The sequence below is a fragment of the Sturnus vulgaris genome, chromosome Z (genome assembly GCF_052056855.1).
Source record: "Sturnus vulgaris isolate bStuVul1 chromosome Z, bStuVul1.hap1, whole genome shotgun sequence".
Lineage (NCBI taxonomy): Eukaryota > Metazoa > Chordata > Aves > Passeriformes > Sturnidae > Sturnus > Sturnus vulgaris.
This window is the reverse complement of record NC_142283.1, coordinates 47,930,722-47,947,534: the sequence shown is the minus strand read 5'-3', so window position 1 is coordinate 47,947,534 and position 16,813 is coordinate 47,930,722. Positions and strand designations below refer to the sequence as shown.

At 37.8% G+C, this 16,813-nt stretch overlaps 1 protein-coding gene across 3 annotated transcripts in view; it reads left to right on the top strand.

The window, feature by feature from the left end:
* The window catches only part of ADAMTSL1 (ADAMTS like 1), a 190,988-nt gene that overhangs the window by 122,516 nt on the left and 51,659 nt on the right, over positions 1–16,813 (top strand). For all 3 annotated transcript variants that reach the window (XR_015799574.1, XM_014871990.2, XM_014871904.2), the window contains one exon: positions 38–167. Coding sequence is in view for 2 of the 3 variants with exons in the window: in XM_014871990.2 (XP_014727476.2) it covers positions 38–167 (130 nt within the window). In the remaining variant the exon portion in view is untranslated. The remainder of the gene's footprint in view (positions 1–37; positions 168–16,813) is intronic.

Sequence of the window (16,813 nt, the reverse complement as noted above, 5' to 3'; positions counted from 1 at the left end):
CTGAGAGCTGCCTGTGACCATTATTTGTTGTGTGCAGGTGTCCAGGAGGCTGTGGTGACCTGTCTCAACAAACAAACTAGGGAGATTGCAGACGAAACCCTCTGTGTTAGCAGCCGTCGTCCTCCACAGCTGCTGAAGGCCTGTAGCCTGGACCCCTGCCCCCCACGGTAAGCATAATTTCAAGTGACCCCAAACTCTATTGCCTTTCCGTCTGGAGGCACACCCTCAAGCATGCCTTTCTTAGTCTACAGGGGCTTACATCCTCCTTCTGCCACAGCCGTATTGACCAGGAAGTACAAAGCAGCAGTAAGACCAAAGGGCCGACTTCAGACTGTTTGCCTCTGTCAAATCCTTCAAGTAGACAGTTTATGGATTGGCTTAACTTTACCCAGGGTTTTGTCAAGTCTAAAGAGACTTCTCCAACCTCCTCTCTCAGAAAAGGTTATGCAGAACCTGATTGTCCCTGGCCTCAAGCAGTTTCCACAAGCATGACCAGATGAAAGCAGATCTTTCTCTGCAGAGATTCACATCTGCACCCCTGACAACAGAAAATAGCTGTTATGACATTCTTATGGTTTATTTAAATAGGACCTGTCAAGTCTGTAAGATGTACTGTATACATATTGTCTATTTTTCCCAGCTATACACAGGTGCATTTACTCCATTGTGACACTGCAGCAGATTTTAAATGCATTGAAGTATAACTTTGGACTATTTAAAACACTCAGCGTTGTCCAGGTGGTAGATATACCTTAGAGCATTTATTGATGGTGTATGTATGATTTATAAGACAACAGGCTACAGAGAGGTATGTTGTTATGAATAAAAGTAGACTTGAGATACACAGAGAAGGTCCACATTAAAAATCAAAGATGGCCAGCATGAAATAACAATAAGGACAAAAATAATAGTTTGGCTGATAATCAGGATTTTGAATTTGTGACAAGTAGAGACAAATAGATTGGAATTTCTTTACCAAAGCATTACAAGTATTGCTTATGAGGATACTACAACCCTAACTTTGTTAAATTGTTTTTATTGCTGCAAATAACACATAATTATATATGTTTTAAAATTACTGTGGAAGTTTTGGAGTAGGTGGAACTCTTGTGGTAAGTCATAGGTAGAAGCATCACTGTTGCTGAGAGTTCATGGTAGAAGATCGATCAACCACCAATTCTGAAATTAAAAATAAGTAGTGAGTAGCTGAGAAAAAACAAACATATTCATGTAGGCCAGTATTTATGTGACTTCTGTTACAAAAGTAATCTGAGTTATTGCATGAATACTCCTTGAATTAATCTGCCTGGTTATCCATAGCACTGTGGCAACCTTGGTACCAGTGTGGAGGTAGTTTAAAGTAACCATAGGTGTGCATTTCCCTCCATGAGTTACAAGAGGACCACGCTGTAGGTGAGAACCAGCCTGTGAAGCAGAAGTGAAAGGGGATTGATGCAGAGGGGGAAAACTAAGCAGCTTTAATCCACCCCTAGGGCTGCAACTGAGAAGAGGGGAAATTACTCTCTCCCCTGTATACACAACTTCTTCTCCCTCCAGTCTGGAGGAAATTGCCTGTCTGCAGGCCCAGGATGAAGAACAGCACATAGTCTGCAAAACGGTTCCTCTGGTCAGAGCAAGTAGGCCTGCAGACTGCAGGCAGCATGGCTAATGGAAAGAGGCAACAAGGCAAGTTGATGTGTCTCCCAGACAGGCGTGATAGGATAATTACTTTATTTCCTTCAAGTTTCTGAAGTGCTACACCTAATGTCACTGTGTTAAATACAACGGCATATTAATGAAACAGGTAGTGTACAAAAATCTTTTCTTTATAATCATTATTTACAGCCACTTTAATACTTTTTTGAAAAGGAAAAATAAAGGATTATTTATTTAAATTAGGATTTTCTCCTTATTCAAATCATAAGATACTTCAGAATTCTAATTCAAGAGATTTTGATCCAGGACTCTGATGGAAAGTTAGGCTAAAATCATGTCCTTATGTACGCTGATGAAGGCATTTCTACCCACTGACATGTCCAAAAATTGTAATATGCTGTGGCTGTGAACTTTGATCTCTTCAACAGGAGTTTCCAAAATCTGTGAACCATTGATACTTCCCAGAGCTCTTGCTGATGACTTATAGAGAGAGCTGGCTGGTCTCACAATGCTGGCTCTTCGCTCTGTTTTCCAGCTGCTTAAGTGCGTTAACAGAAGCTAAAATAATAAAAACCACTTTCCTAAAATATGCCTGATGTGTAAGTGACTGCTGGAGCATGCAGTTGTTGTGGGTAGAGGAGGCATTCCACTGAAAAGGCAACTGAGATAGTTATGAATGTCTTGATAGGCAAGGAAATATCGTCCACAGCATGAAGAAAAGGCTAAGAAGTTTTGCCCAAGAGAAAGAAAATTATCTCCTAATATATTTAAAGAAATTATTCCAGCAACATTTCTTGAACCTAAACAGCCCAGCATGCTTAGAATTTAATGCTTATGTCTAAAATTTAGTACAGTTAAAGATCTTGCTTAACTGTAGAGGGAGAACCTTTAAATGTTAGAATTTCAAAGCTTAATGTTCTTCTGCTGCAAGCATTTTTGATTACATGTGAGGCTACTCTGTAGCCTCTCAAATGGTTAGTGGAGGGAGCTGTAAACAATTTTATCTGTGTTTTATCTGTTTTACTATAGATAGAATCTCATCAGCCTTTCTGGAGGGTCAGAAGGCATGGACCTCAAGAAAGATATTGTAGAAGTAGTAGGCAAAGAGTAATTTCATTCTGATTTTGATCCATCTTTTTTTCTTTTGGACACTTTAGAAGAATGATAGTAAAGGATCTGCACTGTTACTCTTAATTTTGCTCCTTACTGAAAATAGGTGTGGATTGACTTGAAAAGTTTATAACTTAATACTTGAAATTAACCTATGGTATCACCAGCCTTTTCAATCCCTAATTTCCCTGGTCTGTCTTGTGACAGAATATGGTAAAAGAATATACTGGCACTATGCTTCACATTTATGAAAACACTGAGAGGTGATGGTGCTTCTACAGCAGCTGAGAGTGCTTTGAAATTTTCTTTGGAATTCTGGCTTAATATCTTAGCACTATTACTTACTATTCTGAGTACATGGAAGAGAGACAAAAACTAAACCACAGAAATCTGTCTTCAGATATTCACAGCTGTATGGAGTCAGAAAAATCCCATACTTAAAATTCTTATGGAAGAAAGATTAAGAATCAGGAAGAACTGCACACAAAAAATTGGAAGATTTCCTCTATATTCAAATCCCAACTGAGTCCCCTGAGGTTTCAGATTTTGTTGAGAGTTTTTGCTTATTGCTTCAAGAACAATAGCAGAAAAAGTGTCCAGACGATTTTCTCCTGGAAAACAGTGTAAAAAAATTTCCCATTTTGAACTGAATTAAGAAAATGGGAAACATTGCAGAGCTGATTGCTAAGTTGAGAGCTAATAACTGACTTTCAACACAATAGTTACAGACTGAAATTTGTTGTCATTAACTTAGTTTAATATTTCTAGAAGAAGGATATAGCTTGTTTTGATGTACCACTTGAAGAATTACGTGGCAATAATTGAGAAGGGCAGAGTCTTCCAGAAGTAAACTCAGAATAGCTGTTCAATGTCAAGAAGTTTCTTCTCTAAGTGAAAAAAACAAAAGGAAACATCACTCAGTTTTGCTAATTGCTATGTTTGTATTCTAAATTACCAAAAAAAAAAAAATTAGAAGAACCCTCTTTCAATGTTAGCTTGGCTGTTTTCAACAACAAAATAACTCAAATCCAAAATGTCTTTTCCTCAGACTCTATAGCCTGAATTACAGAGGCAGTCATCATCTAATCAGATATAATTGCTCTTGTTTATAAGAGCAACAGCATGAGCACTTAATGGTGAGCCAACAAGTTCTACCAAAGGGGTGAAATAGAATGTTGTAACTCTGTTATTAATTATAACTGCTCAGTAATTTGGTCAATGTGTTTTGAAAAGATTTGGTAAACATGTATGGGGTTGTGAAGAGAGAATCAAAGCAATGAAAACCAGATGACTGAAAATGGAGGAAATGACAGGCAAGTTTTATGACTTTGTTCATGAATATTTTCAAAACTGAAGTTTTATTTCCGTGCAATAAACAACAGCTGAATTCCACAAAATGAAGGGGGAAAAAGAAGGGAGAAAAAGCAGGTTCTAGGAATAGCCCAAGTTCACCCCAGCACTCACCATTTACCACTTCAAGTCTCTGTGGTTTGCAAGAAAAGATAGGAAACCATCTGAGTGGTTCTGATACCTGACCAAAAATGTAAACGTTGCCTGAGTTAGTCTGGGCTCTACCTCATTGCATAGTTTGTTTCTTTTCTCTTTCTTTTTCTTTTCTTCTATGTCGGCTTGATTCATGTTTGTGTGATTAATCACCTGTTACTATTTTAATGTTTATTTGGTAAATGTGGTATTGCCATCTATTTTTCTCTATTTCCCAGCTAAAGTTAAACTACAAAGCGTAAAAAAGTCAAGTTTTTCAATGCATTAGATTGGTGATAGGTTAGACTTAGTGTAAGACATGTTCTCATCAACAATCTGAAATTAATTCAACATGTGTGAAAGAGCCAGAGCGTTCTCTAATCCATTAAAAGTGATCTATGTGTGGAAGGGTGTCAATGCAGATGCGTTTTGTATTGGCTGTGTGAAATATTAGAACATCTCTATCTAGTTAATAAAAGGCTTAAAAGGTCATTATGTCTACAGATACTGCACTATAGCCTTACTTGCAGGGGTTACCAGTTCTTGTTATTACCAAGAACCACCAATTCTTGCAGTTTGGGGGTTTTTTTCAGAGTTGTAAGGTAGAGTAAGTATTAATGAGGCAAAGATGGTATTACTGTCTCTTTGTGATGACATAGACAGGTTTTCAAATCCTCACAAACAAGTGGCATATTTTTTAAGTGAGACACATTTAGGTCTATTTTTAGCTGAAGTGCATTGAGAATGTCTTTGAGAGCCTCTTAAGATGTGGCCCACAGAGCTTCCTGGGATCACAAAACACAGCTTGGACTGTGGAGGAAAAAGATGGAGAATCAGACATTAGAAGGAATATGCTGTCACACACGGTAGATTCACCCTTATTTGAAGCTTTTAGTTTGAGAAATGTCTTAGAACTCATGGACTCGATGAGGGAATCATAAGGTCATTTATTCCCTAGCTTTACTATGCTAAACACTGAGCTATACAGGGATGTCTAAACAAGCTGCCCACCCTTGGTGGCTCTGTTATGCTCCTATCTGCATTACCTGCATGCCTACCCCCACCACTGTAATACCACCCTGGTCTTAAAACATATTGATCTGTGACCTAAAAACATTTATTTTCTTTCCCCTTGCCTATAATATAATCTCCTGCTTTGCCCCCTTTCCAGCTCCCAAGAGGTTGTCCAAGATGGGTCTGACTGTCTGCCTTTCCCTTCTCTCTGGTTGTTCTCTCTGGCTCCTCAGTGTCCTTTACTCAGCTACAGTTACAGTGAAGTCCCCAGGGAGACAGCCATGCATGCCATTCACATCAAAATGTGAAGCAAAGTCACTTAAAATTTCAAAGGCTCAGAGGTGCTCTGGAGCCTCCATCACAGCCTGCCTCCAGCTCTTCTAGTCTAAAATTTCAAAGGTCTTCCCCAGCCATTTTGCTTTTTAAAATAATATGATGGTTCCTACATTAGATAGGATTATATTAAGAGGCATTTTCCTTCATTTCAGCTTGTATTCCCATCAGACTACTATTTTCACAAAATATAGAGTGCAATTACAATTTTTTTAGTAACATACCATATATGCTTCTCACTTTTAGTGATAAATCACACTTCTTCATCAGAATACTGTACAGCTAGATAGATTATTTTCCTCTACACATATCTCCAATTCACAAATTTCTCCAAGTTAGTACACTCTAGTGTTGAAACAATTTTGCCAAGCCCTAACACATTTTTGTTATAGCTTGGTTTGGGATGAGTATTAGCTTTAACTCATGCTAGGGACTTATTGAGCTCCTCTGCAGAGTGGACTTACTCTGCTCTTTTTTCCTGTCACAGTCAATTTTGTGGGTTTCATCACTTTAGTACAGTCCACATCTCCTAACCCATTTCTTCACCGATGCTAGAATTTAGGATTCACTGCCACCTGATATTTTTCAGTACTTTGAGCAAATACCATCTCACTCTAGTGTTTCATATGTTAGATTCTACTCCCCATTTTTTCACTAAATTTATTCTCAGTCTTCTTGAGTATTAATTTACTGCCTGAGCATCAGGATTTTTTCCCGAAAGAAGCTTTCCCAATAGCAGCAAAAAAAGCATGTCTTTCCTTTTGTGCCAAATATGAAGTCAAATATTTTGTAGCATCATGAGGTGGATTAACTTTTTCACTTCAGCATTAACACATGAAACAAGCTACAGGGTTGTATAAATGGTTGATTTTACAGTGCCTCTTCACTTCCTTTAAAAAGGGGTGACATTAACAACACCATTATATCTTTCACTTAGAGTATTGCTGAAGTAATTTGTAAGAGTCTGAGGAATACCTAGCACTTTCAACCAATAAACCTTTATGGATTAAAAGATATGTTTAAAAAATGGCCAGAATCCTTGAAAATATATTGTACAGTTCTGTAACATAGTTTTTTATCAGAAAATTCACACGTGAAATAAATGGAGAAGGTGCCCCTCACTTCCATTCAGTTTGGAGTGAATTAAGTACCTATTAAAGGAATCAGACTGATTAAGCGATGAATTCTCTACCTTCCAAGTAGGTCTGTCACATCTCCAAAAGCACAGCAAGACCTGTTTGTGTCCATGAAATTTCCATCTTCAATGTGCAATTACCCATTAGAATTGTGACAAAGATGATGTATTGTGTATTCTAACCAGCTGTTAGTAGGTCTTAGTCATTCATAGCTTTGGGAGACACTTGAAGCACTTACACAGAGGTCTGTGCATTTAATTATGACACAACGGATCCACAGATTTGTAGTATTGTAACTATATTGTGTGGAAGTGTGTTTAATTATAATAATTATAATGCTTACATTGTTCTGATCTGAAAAAAGATTTTCAGGTGCATCAGACAAGTTCATTTTCCTTCCCTGGAGGAAACAAACTGTATTCTCTTAAGTTATTATTTTCTGCAAATTCTAAGAAACCAATTTCTCACTCAGGAAAATTTGGAGAAGTGTGGTAAGTTGCCATTCTGTAGTATGTGGATTCTGCACACAAATCTATGTAGATACAGCAATTAAGATGGAGATATGACAAGTTTCAATACCTTTAAGTTTGCCTACATCATAACTTTTATGATACCAACACTTTGAATAAAACTTTTCCTTCCATTGAGTCAGAATCACTTGATACTTCCATGAATCTGACTACTTTAATATAGTAGTTTTTTAGGGTTTGTGGCTATAACATGAGTTGAGAATCTCCCGACTCTAAGTAAGGAGCACCTCTATTTTGAGTCTTTGAATGTCAATGTGAAAAAAAGCATCTTTTAATAGAGAAGAGTAAGTGAGCTACTAAATATATTATTGGTCACAGTTTCAGGATCCCAAAATACAAAGTAAAAAGGAATAAAATCATAGAATGGCTTGGGAAAGACCTTAAAGGTCATGTATTTCCAACACCCTTGCCATGGGCAGGGACATCTTCCATTAGACCAAGGTGCTCAGAGGCTCATCCAACCTGGTCTTGAACACTTGCAGGGATGGAGCATCCTCATTTTCTCTGGGAAACCTGTACTCGTGTCTCACCACCCTCACAGTAAAGAATTTCTTCCTAATATCCAATCTAAACATACTTTGAGTTTGAAGCCATTTCCCTTGTCCTGTCACTACATGCTCTTGTAAACAGCCTCTGTCCATCTTTCTTGTTGGCCCTTTTCAGGTACTTGGAAGGCTGTGATTAGGTCACACCAAAGCCTTCTCTTCTCCAGGATGAGCAGGCACAATTCTCTCAGCCTTTCCTCATGGGAGAATTTTTGCATTCCTCCAATTATCTTCATAGCCTCCTCTGGACTCAGTCCAACAGTTCCATGTCCTTCCTGTGCTGGGACCCCAGAGCTGGGTGCAGCACTGCAGGTGAGGTCTCACAGAGCAGAGCAGAGGGGAAGAATCCCCTCCCTGGCCTCCTGCTCACATAAAGTCATCCCTGCTTTGGATGCAGCCCAGGACACGTTTGGCTTTCTGTAAGTGCTCATTGCTGGGTCATGTCCAGCCTCTCCTCCAACAGCACCCCCAAGTCTTTCTCAGCAGAGCTGCTCTTAATCTGTTCATCCCCCAGGCTGTGTTGGCACCAGGGGTTGCCCTGACCCTGCATGAGATTCCCATGGACCCATATTTTGGTTTATTCCAGGTCCCTTATTATAAATACAAAATATAAAATTCAGTGTAAAATACTGATTCTGGATGCACCCTTGGAACGAAATCCTTGCACTGCCTTTTAAGCAGTATGTTGCAAGAAGGACATTGAAGGGAACTCAAAGCAGAACATAAGGGAATGTAAGCAGACATTGTGAGTTTCCTGAGTTCAATCAAAATGCCATATAGTTATATAGATATGTTCTCAAGTTCTACCCTTTCTGAGTAGATACTTTAAGTTCTTCCCTTCCCCTACTAAAAAACTAGAGAAACACTGTGCGTGATTTTGAGAGACAGTCTGTTTGTATCTTCTGCATTGGTGAAATAGTTCAGGAACAGTTCATCCTGTTGAAAATATTATCCCTATAATGCTGCCAGCCAGGTCAGCAAGAGGCTCATGTTATCTGCTGGTTTTGTGGCAGTACTGCTCATAAAACTTGGACTTGCTAGGGAATTACTGAAACCCAGTGACTGTTATCTGAACATTCTTTCATTCATGAATATGCTTGCTTTGTCCATTCAATCCAATGACATCTTTACTTCTTTCCTATCATATCAGCAAAGGCTTCTTTAGATTTAGGGAGAGTAGCTGTGGGGCAAAATCACGTGGCTCATAAATATTGATCTTACAATTTGTGAAGTTAGGCTTTTTGTATATTATTTCTGTGCTATCTACATCCATTTCCAACTATATATATTTTTTTAAGTTTAGTTTTAGAAGGAATTTCAGATAAAAAATTGTTGACTGCACATCTTTCTCACCTGTGAGCTTTTTATTTATCTTCTTGTCTTCTGGTGTCTGGAAGGTTGTTGATGACTTCCTCAGGAATAGCTGCGTTTAATATTTTCCATTTGATGCAAAGGTAGGTCTAAAGCAAAGGTGTTGGCTTATGACACAGTTCTGCATGGAAAGTACCAGTGTGAAAAGAGCTAGGGAGCTTTCAACATAAAGCAGCTCTGTCAAGGGTAGCAGGGTATTAAACTATCTGCTGTGATTTAAGCCCAGATGGCAGCTCAGTATCACGATGATTTTCACTCACCCCCTCACACCTCAGTGGAATGGGAAAGAGAATCAAAAATAAGATTGCAGGCTTGGAGAAGAAGGGTTTAATAATTGAAACATAAATAAAATATAATAATTATAGTAGAGAATGAGAATGAGAATGAGAATGAGAATGAGAATGAGAATGAGAATGAGAATGAGAATGAGAATGAGAATGAGAATGGAAGAAAAACAAAAAAGGAAGAAGAAGAAATGCACAACACTATTTCTCACCTTCTGACCATTGCTCAGCCCCATCTCTCTACATACCAAACAACCAAGTTCCAGGTAACATCTCCAGTTTATATATCAGGCATGACATTCTGCAGTGTCCGATACCCATCTGGCCACTTTGGGACATCTGTCCTGGCTATGCTTCGTCACAGTTTGTGGGGTTTTTTTCTGATTTTCTTCATTGGCAGAGCATGAAACTATTTATTTATTTATAAAATAAAGTCCTTAACTTCGTATAAACACTACTTAGCAGCAAACAAAATATCAGTATGTTATAAACATTATTCTCACACTGAATCCAATCAACTATAGAGAACAAATTAACTCTACCTGAGCAGAACTTTTCAAACCTAACCTGGTCTGTGTAATTATATTAAAGACAGCCACTGCTATCAATTATCTCAATGCTGCAGTTACCAACCATAAAAGTCTTGTGTGAGGCACTTTTCCGTATGTCTGCTAATCCCTTGTACAAGTTCTCTGCCAAACCTGAAGCAGCATTTTCATGTTCCTGTGTGGTTCGTGCAATATGGATCTGCAGAAGTCCCCTGAAAGACCCACTGCACAACCTCCCACTGTTCAAAATGTTGACAGAGGAACACAAACTCTCTTTTCAGTGCCGCCTGAATAGTTGATGTTCTCTAACTCTGACTCAAGGGACAGCAAGACTTTTTTAAAGTGCAGAACACTATAAATACTGCTTGAAGCATGTCATAAGGTTACTCTAGCAATCAGAATTGTTGGTTGTAGGGTTCATGAATATTCGTTTTACCCTCTGTACTTCTCTGACTGGTAAGTTCCTTCTCTATGTTCCTCTGTTTGGCTCTGTTACATAAATACTGGCTCCCTGCCACAATCAGCTATAATGAGCTGCAATGTTAATTGATATCAGTAAGTTTACAGAGTGCAGGCCATTTCTGTCACCTGCCAGAGCACTTTCATTGAGCCTTTCATCTGCTTATGTATGTTGTCTGCATATGTTTAATGGACTTCCTTCACTTTAAGGATGATACTTTTTGAAAAAAGCACCTCATTCTCCCTTGTGCACCAGAGTTCCCTGAAACCTTTTCTGTCAGTTCAGTTCCCTTGTTACAGTGCCAATACTGTGCAATGGATACTGTACAGTGGATTTTGTCAGGCTGGCACTTAACAACTCTAAGGATGAATTGTTTTTCTGTTTTTGCTGGTGATGATTTAAAAGTACTTTGCATTTTCATTTTTATTTTATGATGAGCATTAATTTTTTCAGAGCTTACTTTTCTTCTGAGGTGTATGTGTACCATATGTGTATTTATAATGTTTGCTCTACTACAAATTGAACCACAGCAGTAGGGAGATCACTTCCTAGAGAACTCAGGTCTGTGTTTGAACACTAGGGTTGAGATCTTTGCTCTCATACTTCATTTCAAAGGAGCAGTCAGATTTTACTGTGAGTAATTTAAAGTCTGGATAAAAAAATTACTTGTAGTTAAATTTTTGGCTTTTGTGCCGCTTTCTTTGAGACTTCTTTGATCATAAAGTCAAGAACTGACTTGGGAGTTCTCATCTCAGTCCCATAGCTTCACTGCAAGAAAGTATGCTACCCAAACAGAATGGATGGTATGTTTTCCTGCTGTTGAGAGCATAAGATCACATTTCGACATATTTAAGATGTGATACTGAGCGTATTTACTCAACCAAATACGTATCTGTTAAATGAGCCTCCAGAAAGTCTTTCACACCTGAAACAGGAAACTTTGCCCCAAACCCTGTTCCAGGTTCATAAGTGAAAAGGAAGGGAGGAGATATATAGAGCAGACTGCTCAGTCTTCACAGCCAGGTGGAGAATGCACAGGTTGACAGAGGAAAAGAGGAAGCCAGTATTGATATAATATGTGATTTACTTAGCCTGTTGTATGCACATACACACAGCTGCCTCACAGCCCTTGTGCACTGAAGAATGTCTTTATGCAGGCAGGTGTCAGATGTTAAGTCAGATGCTGCCAGGCAAACCTTTCTCCACACTGATGAATGTTTAGTTTAGAAATTTAAAAAAATATATTTTGTGTCACTTTCATACTGTTTAACCACATAAAAATGCAGTAATTTCATTTTTTTGTACGGGTTTGGGAGGTCTTTTTCTACGATAGTGTTTACTTTTCCTGCGCAATGTTCAATTGTCTTAGCAGTGGTGAAAGGGACTCTGTCAGCATTAAACCACATCCCTAGATAATTTTCTTATAACACCTCTCACCTTGGAATGATTTGGGGTTTGCCATATATGTTGTGCATATGGGAACTAATCCAAAGTTGTCACCTACATAGCGCTTTGGCTCAAGACTACAAGTTCTACCTACATCATTTACTTTTTCCAGACAGCTTATGGGGGTTGAGTGTTTTGTTCTGAAGGCTTGTAGCCCTACTGGGGCAACAACTAATTCTAGCAGCTTGTCTTACAATGAGTAGCTGCTTACTAGCCAGTGCCACTTTCTGGTCTCTCTAGCTAGCAGAAGTATTGTCTGATCTCCAGTTCTTGTGCTAATGAGAGGGACATTTCAAAACTGAGGTAACAGTGCATTATTGTCCCTGTTGTTTTTATGACACAATAATGCCTTGAGGCTTCAGTCAAGAGACTCCCATTGTGCTAGCTGGTGTAGAAAGACAGAATAAGATGATATCTCTGCTCTAAGGTTACTACCTAAGCAGGCAGCATGGATGAATCTCAGGAAAACAAAACAAAACAAAACAAACAAAAACCAAACCAAACCAAAAAACAAACAAACAAAAAACCCAAAACCAAAAACAAACAAACAAACAAAACCAAAAAAACCAAGAACAAAACAAAATCAAAGAAACGAAAAAAAACCCCACCACACAAAAGGATGGTTTTGTGGCCCATGTTTCAGCCGTTCTGGTGTCACTCATCTCTGGAATCCAGCAAAGAACCAGGAACAAGATCCTGTTCTCTTGATTCTCCAATTCTTCACCTGAACTGCTAGGGCACAATATGATATTCATGCTTTTTTTTTTTCTATTGAAAGAAAGAAGGAAAGTTTCTTTCTAATTAAAAATTAGGTGTTTAGGACTTTACAGGTTCACATGTTCATGTCACATGTTGGAATATTTTAAACAACCTGAAGCTGATAACAAATGCCCAAGTTTAATTCGAAGACCACAGGCAAGATTTTTGTTAACTATGTCAAGATCATTTCCCGATTACAAATGGCATAGTTAAACTGTTTTTTGAGAGAACTGCTAACATTTTTAGATTTACATTAGTAGTATGGAATAAATGTCCTGTGGTGGTAACTAGGTTTTTCAGATTATTGAGCCTTTTTTGGCCACTGGAGCTTCAAAGTTTTTCTCTTTCTTTTATTCAGGGGAACTGTGAGTCTTTACATTTTAAAATGCACTGACCATGATAATTGCAGAAACTATTTGTTGACATGGAATTAAGCATATGTATAATCATTCCTTAGATAAGCCAAATTTATTAAAAGAGAATGTTTCAGAAAATAGCAATTTATTATTGGTCCTTCAGCAATTAGACTTATAATTCATAAAAGTGATGGTAGATCAGATTGTTAGTGTAATTCATAATATATATTGGCTGATAAATTTCCCAACTGGTGTTTTCCTGTTCATAAAATCTGTCCATTACTAGTTCACTTTGTTAGTTTCTAGTTCCTGGAAATGCAAGAAATTTGGTTTCATGGGGTTTTCATTAAATTTTGTCTAGTTTTTAAACTACACCCTTCCCTTATCATTGTGTGTAAGAGAAACTAAAGGAAAACCATTGCCTTGAGCAGTCAGATCTGATACTTCTGAAACTATTTCAGAAACTGAGTCTGCCTATCTTCATGTGTGACCAACTCATAAAAAACTATTAAGATATCCTTATGGAAGAAGGAATTTGTTCATTCAGAAAGTTAAGTTTCTGCGATCAGTTTTGGTTTTGAAATTTTGATACTTGAAAGAAGTTGTATTTTCGGACCATCCTCTGCTCCCAGTATATTTCCAGTAGAAACCTGTTTTCATCCATGTTCATTTGGAAAATATTCACATATGTGTGACACATGTGATACATGCATCAGAGAAGACATACTGATAGACATACTTATTTCAACACATCCAGCCCTATGAATTGCCTTTCCTCTTACATTTCTCCTTGCTACCCATCTCTAAGTGTCTCAGTGGTTTTGAATTAATATAGTTTTTGTTCAATCATTTCGAATATTCAATGTAATTTATGTATATCAGTAGAGTTAGGTGTCTATATCCAAAAATATGCAAAGGATGAAAACGTTTTGAAATCTGCTTTATATTAAATACAGTTGTTGAAATATTTTTAAAGTCTCATTTGTGCTTACATACATAACCTCTACTGTATTTAGGAGGTGGAGATGGACAACTGGTGAACTAATAAACCTAGAGCTAGGATAAGCCAGAGGTTTAGGAGCAGAGATACATCAAAGTCCTACAGTATGACAAGGCTAAAAATACGTTGCTTCTCTGTTGCCACATTAGTACAGATTTGGGCAGTAGTGAAGGAGAAAGGAGAAGGGATAAAATGTATGTTTTGGATCAAAACTATGCAATCCTTTCACCAGGCTCTGAAAAATAATATGGGAAGTACCAAGCAGATGACTTTCAGCTGTTCTATAAACCAGCAAGTATGCAGATTGCTCCAAAAGTCTACCTTAACAGCAGCCACAGTCAGCTTACAAAGATACCAGTTCCATTTGTGCAAAGTTCCTTTAGCTTGATTCTGTAACTACTGCATTCACCCTTTAAAGTGTAAGACTCTTTCCCACTTGAATTTTAATTCTGGTATTGACAGGTGCACGTAGGACATTCTCTTTTGCATGCCCTGTGCATTGGAAGAGCCAATATGGCCAAGACACTCAGGAGAAAAAATAGGCAGAGGGATTCACAGCTAAGTACCACATGAAATAAGACAGGACATATTTCAGTTAGCATAACATAACACTCTACAGTAGGGGCAAAACAGCATTACTACAAAAATATCCAGTGTTATATATATATATATTTAAGATTATTATTTCCAACAGTACAAGTAGTCTAGAAACCAATTGGTAAATTTAGTAGGATAATATTAATTCAAAGTGCTGCAAGCAACGTTAGCTGTTATAAAATAATTCTACAGCTCTGTAATTTTATAAGATTATTACTGAGGACTTCAAAATTCATGTGTATCATTTATGGGTTCAGTTATTTGCACATCTCTACTCCCTACTTCACTTTACATATGTCTGCTCTACATTCTTTACTTTTCATCTGTGGAAGCCCATAAAAGTCACTTGGGACTATGAAAGTACTAGGGTAAGAGGTATTTGACCTCACAGTTCTTGAGCTCCTCAAAGGAAACTCCTCTTTAATGCAGCTGGAAAGAATTGTGAACAAACCAATGTTAATTATGAGTAGGGCAACAGATGCAACCTGCAACATTCAGAAATTTCAAACACTGGAAAAACAAGTCCTTTCTCTTTATGAAAACATAGCATTTCTTTCTGGAAGAGGAAACAGACACCCTCTTCTGAAGAAGCCAATATGTCCAAAGCGTTTATGTGGCTTGCTAGCCACTGAAATGTGGATTTCCAACAGAAATATTTTGCACTTATACCAATAACAAACAAAATGTTGCTGGAGGCTACTGCCAGCACTTGAAAAAAATGAAACTCTGGCAACTAACCATGTATCAAAATAGATTCCGAACTAAGAAATGCCTTCTTTTCACCACCTACTCAAATGTCTTATTTTAGATTGTGCCAAAACTGAAGAGTGGATGATATTCCCATTAATTCTGACAATTTCATGGGAAAATCTGGGAAGACCTCTCCCCCTGCATCATTCATATGGAGAACATACTCCAGCTTAGCTTAACTGGCTGCCACATGTCACTCCTATTCCACTGATAAATAGCTCCCAGTACATATGTACAGATTAGTATCCTTCAGTGTATTATGGCCTGGAAAGTGACCACGAGAACTTCTAACTTAGTATGAAAGATGCATTTATTATTAGAAAGGGTTAAACAGTTTGTTGTCTTTGCTACTAACAGAACCAAAAATATTGTCTAAAAGCTAACTACACCATCATTAATGCCGACAGTGAGGCTCGGGATGCATCCTTTTATTAAAGCAGGGAATGTCACCAGCAGATGGAGCACAGCAGGGGAGCAATTTGGTGCCTTTGGTCCATCAGGATATCATCTAGTGAGGAAAAAAATTTCTTACATGCTAGCTGTTTAAATTTGTTAAGAGTGTTACTTGAAAGGGAGAAAACCTGCTCAAAAAATAACTTTATAAAATAAAAGGAGGTGAGAATTGTTTCGTGATTGTAGGATAGCACAATCTTAAATGGTTATTGGAGTAATGTATTTGCTAATATAATATATTTTACATGCACCAAGCTATTTCCATTGACTGCAGATCTCAGAGCAACAGAGTGATATTTCTCTGCTTCTTCCACAAAATCTGCTTCATTCTGCTGACATGCTTCATAACTTTTCTTCATTATCTGCCTCCATCCTGTTTGGAGCCTGAGAATATCCTCCTTCGTAATCACTCTCTTTGAGCTTCTGCCTGGATTTTTTCTTGTATTTTCCTTCTAGAACAGCATATAAGGCTGATTTTTTGTGTATACATTTCTACGTATCTCGGAAGTGCTTTCTAGCTGACACATGAGTGGAAGGCCTAGTATTTTAAACAAATTTTTAATTCTATATTTAGCTGAGAGAATTAGGGGTTGTACAGTTCAAAGAGCAGAAATCTGGTTTTAAGGTGATGAACACTGAAATACAGTTATCAACAATCCTGTTGATACAGGATTTACATAGCTAGTTCAGGGAAGATCTAGTTCAGTGACAGGTGTTCATCTGGGGTAGAAGGTGATCTCTTGTTTTCCCATTGCATCTCTCATATCCTTAGTATCTCCTACCTCAACAGCACAAAAAAGTCAGTTAGGAATACCAAAGAAATTTGTGCTCAACATTTCAGTTTTACATTATTTTAATTAAACGTTTATTAATATCTCCCTTTATTTTTTGTGTAAGATAGGGGGAGAAAACCAGTTAATTAAATCCACTGTATTTTGGAATACATTGTCCATGCTCCTACAGACAAAAAAATCCTACTGTAA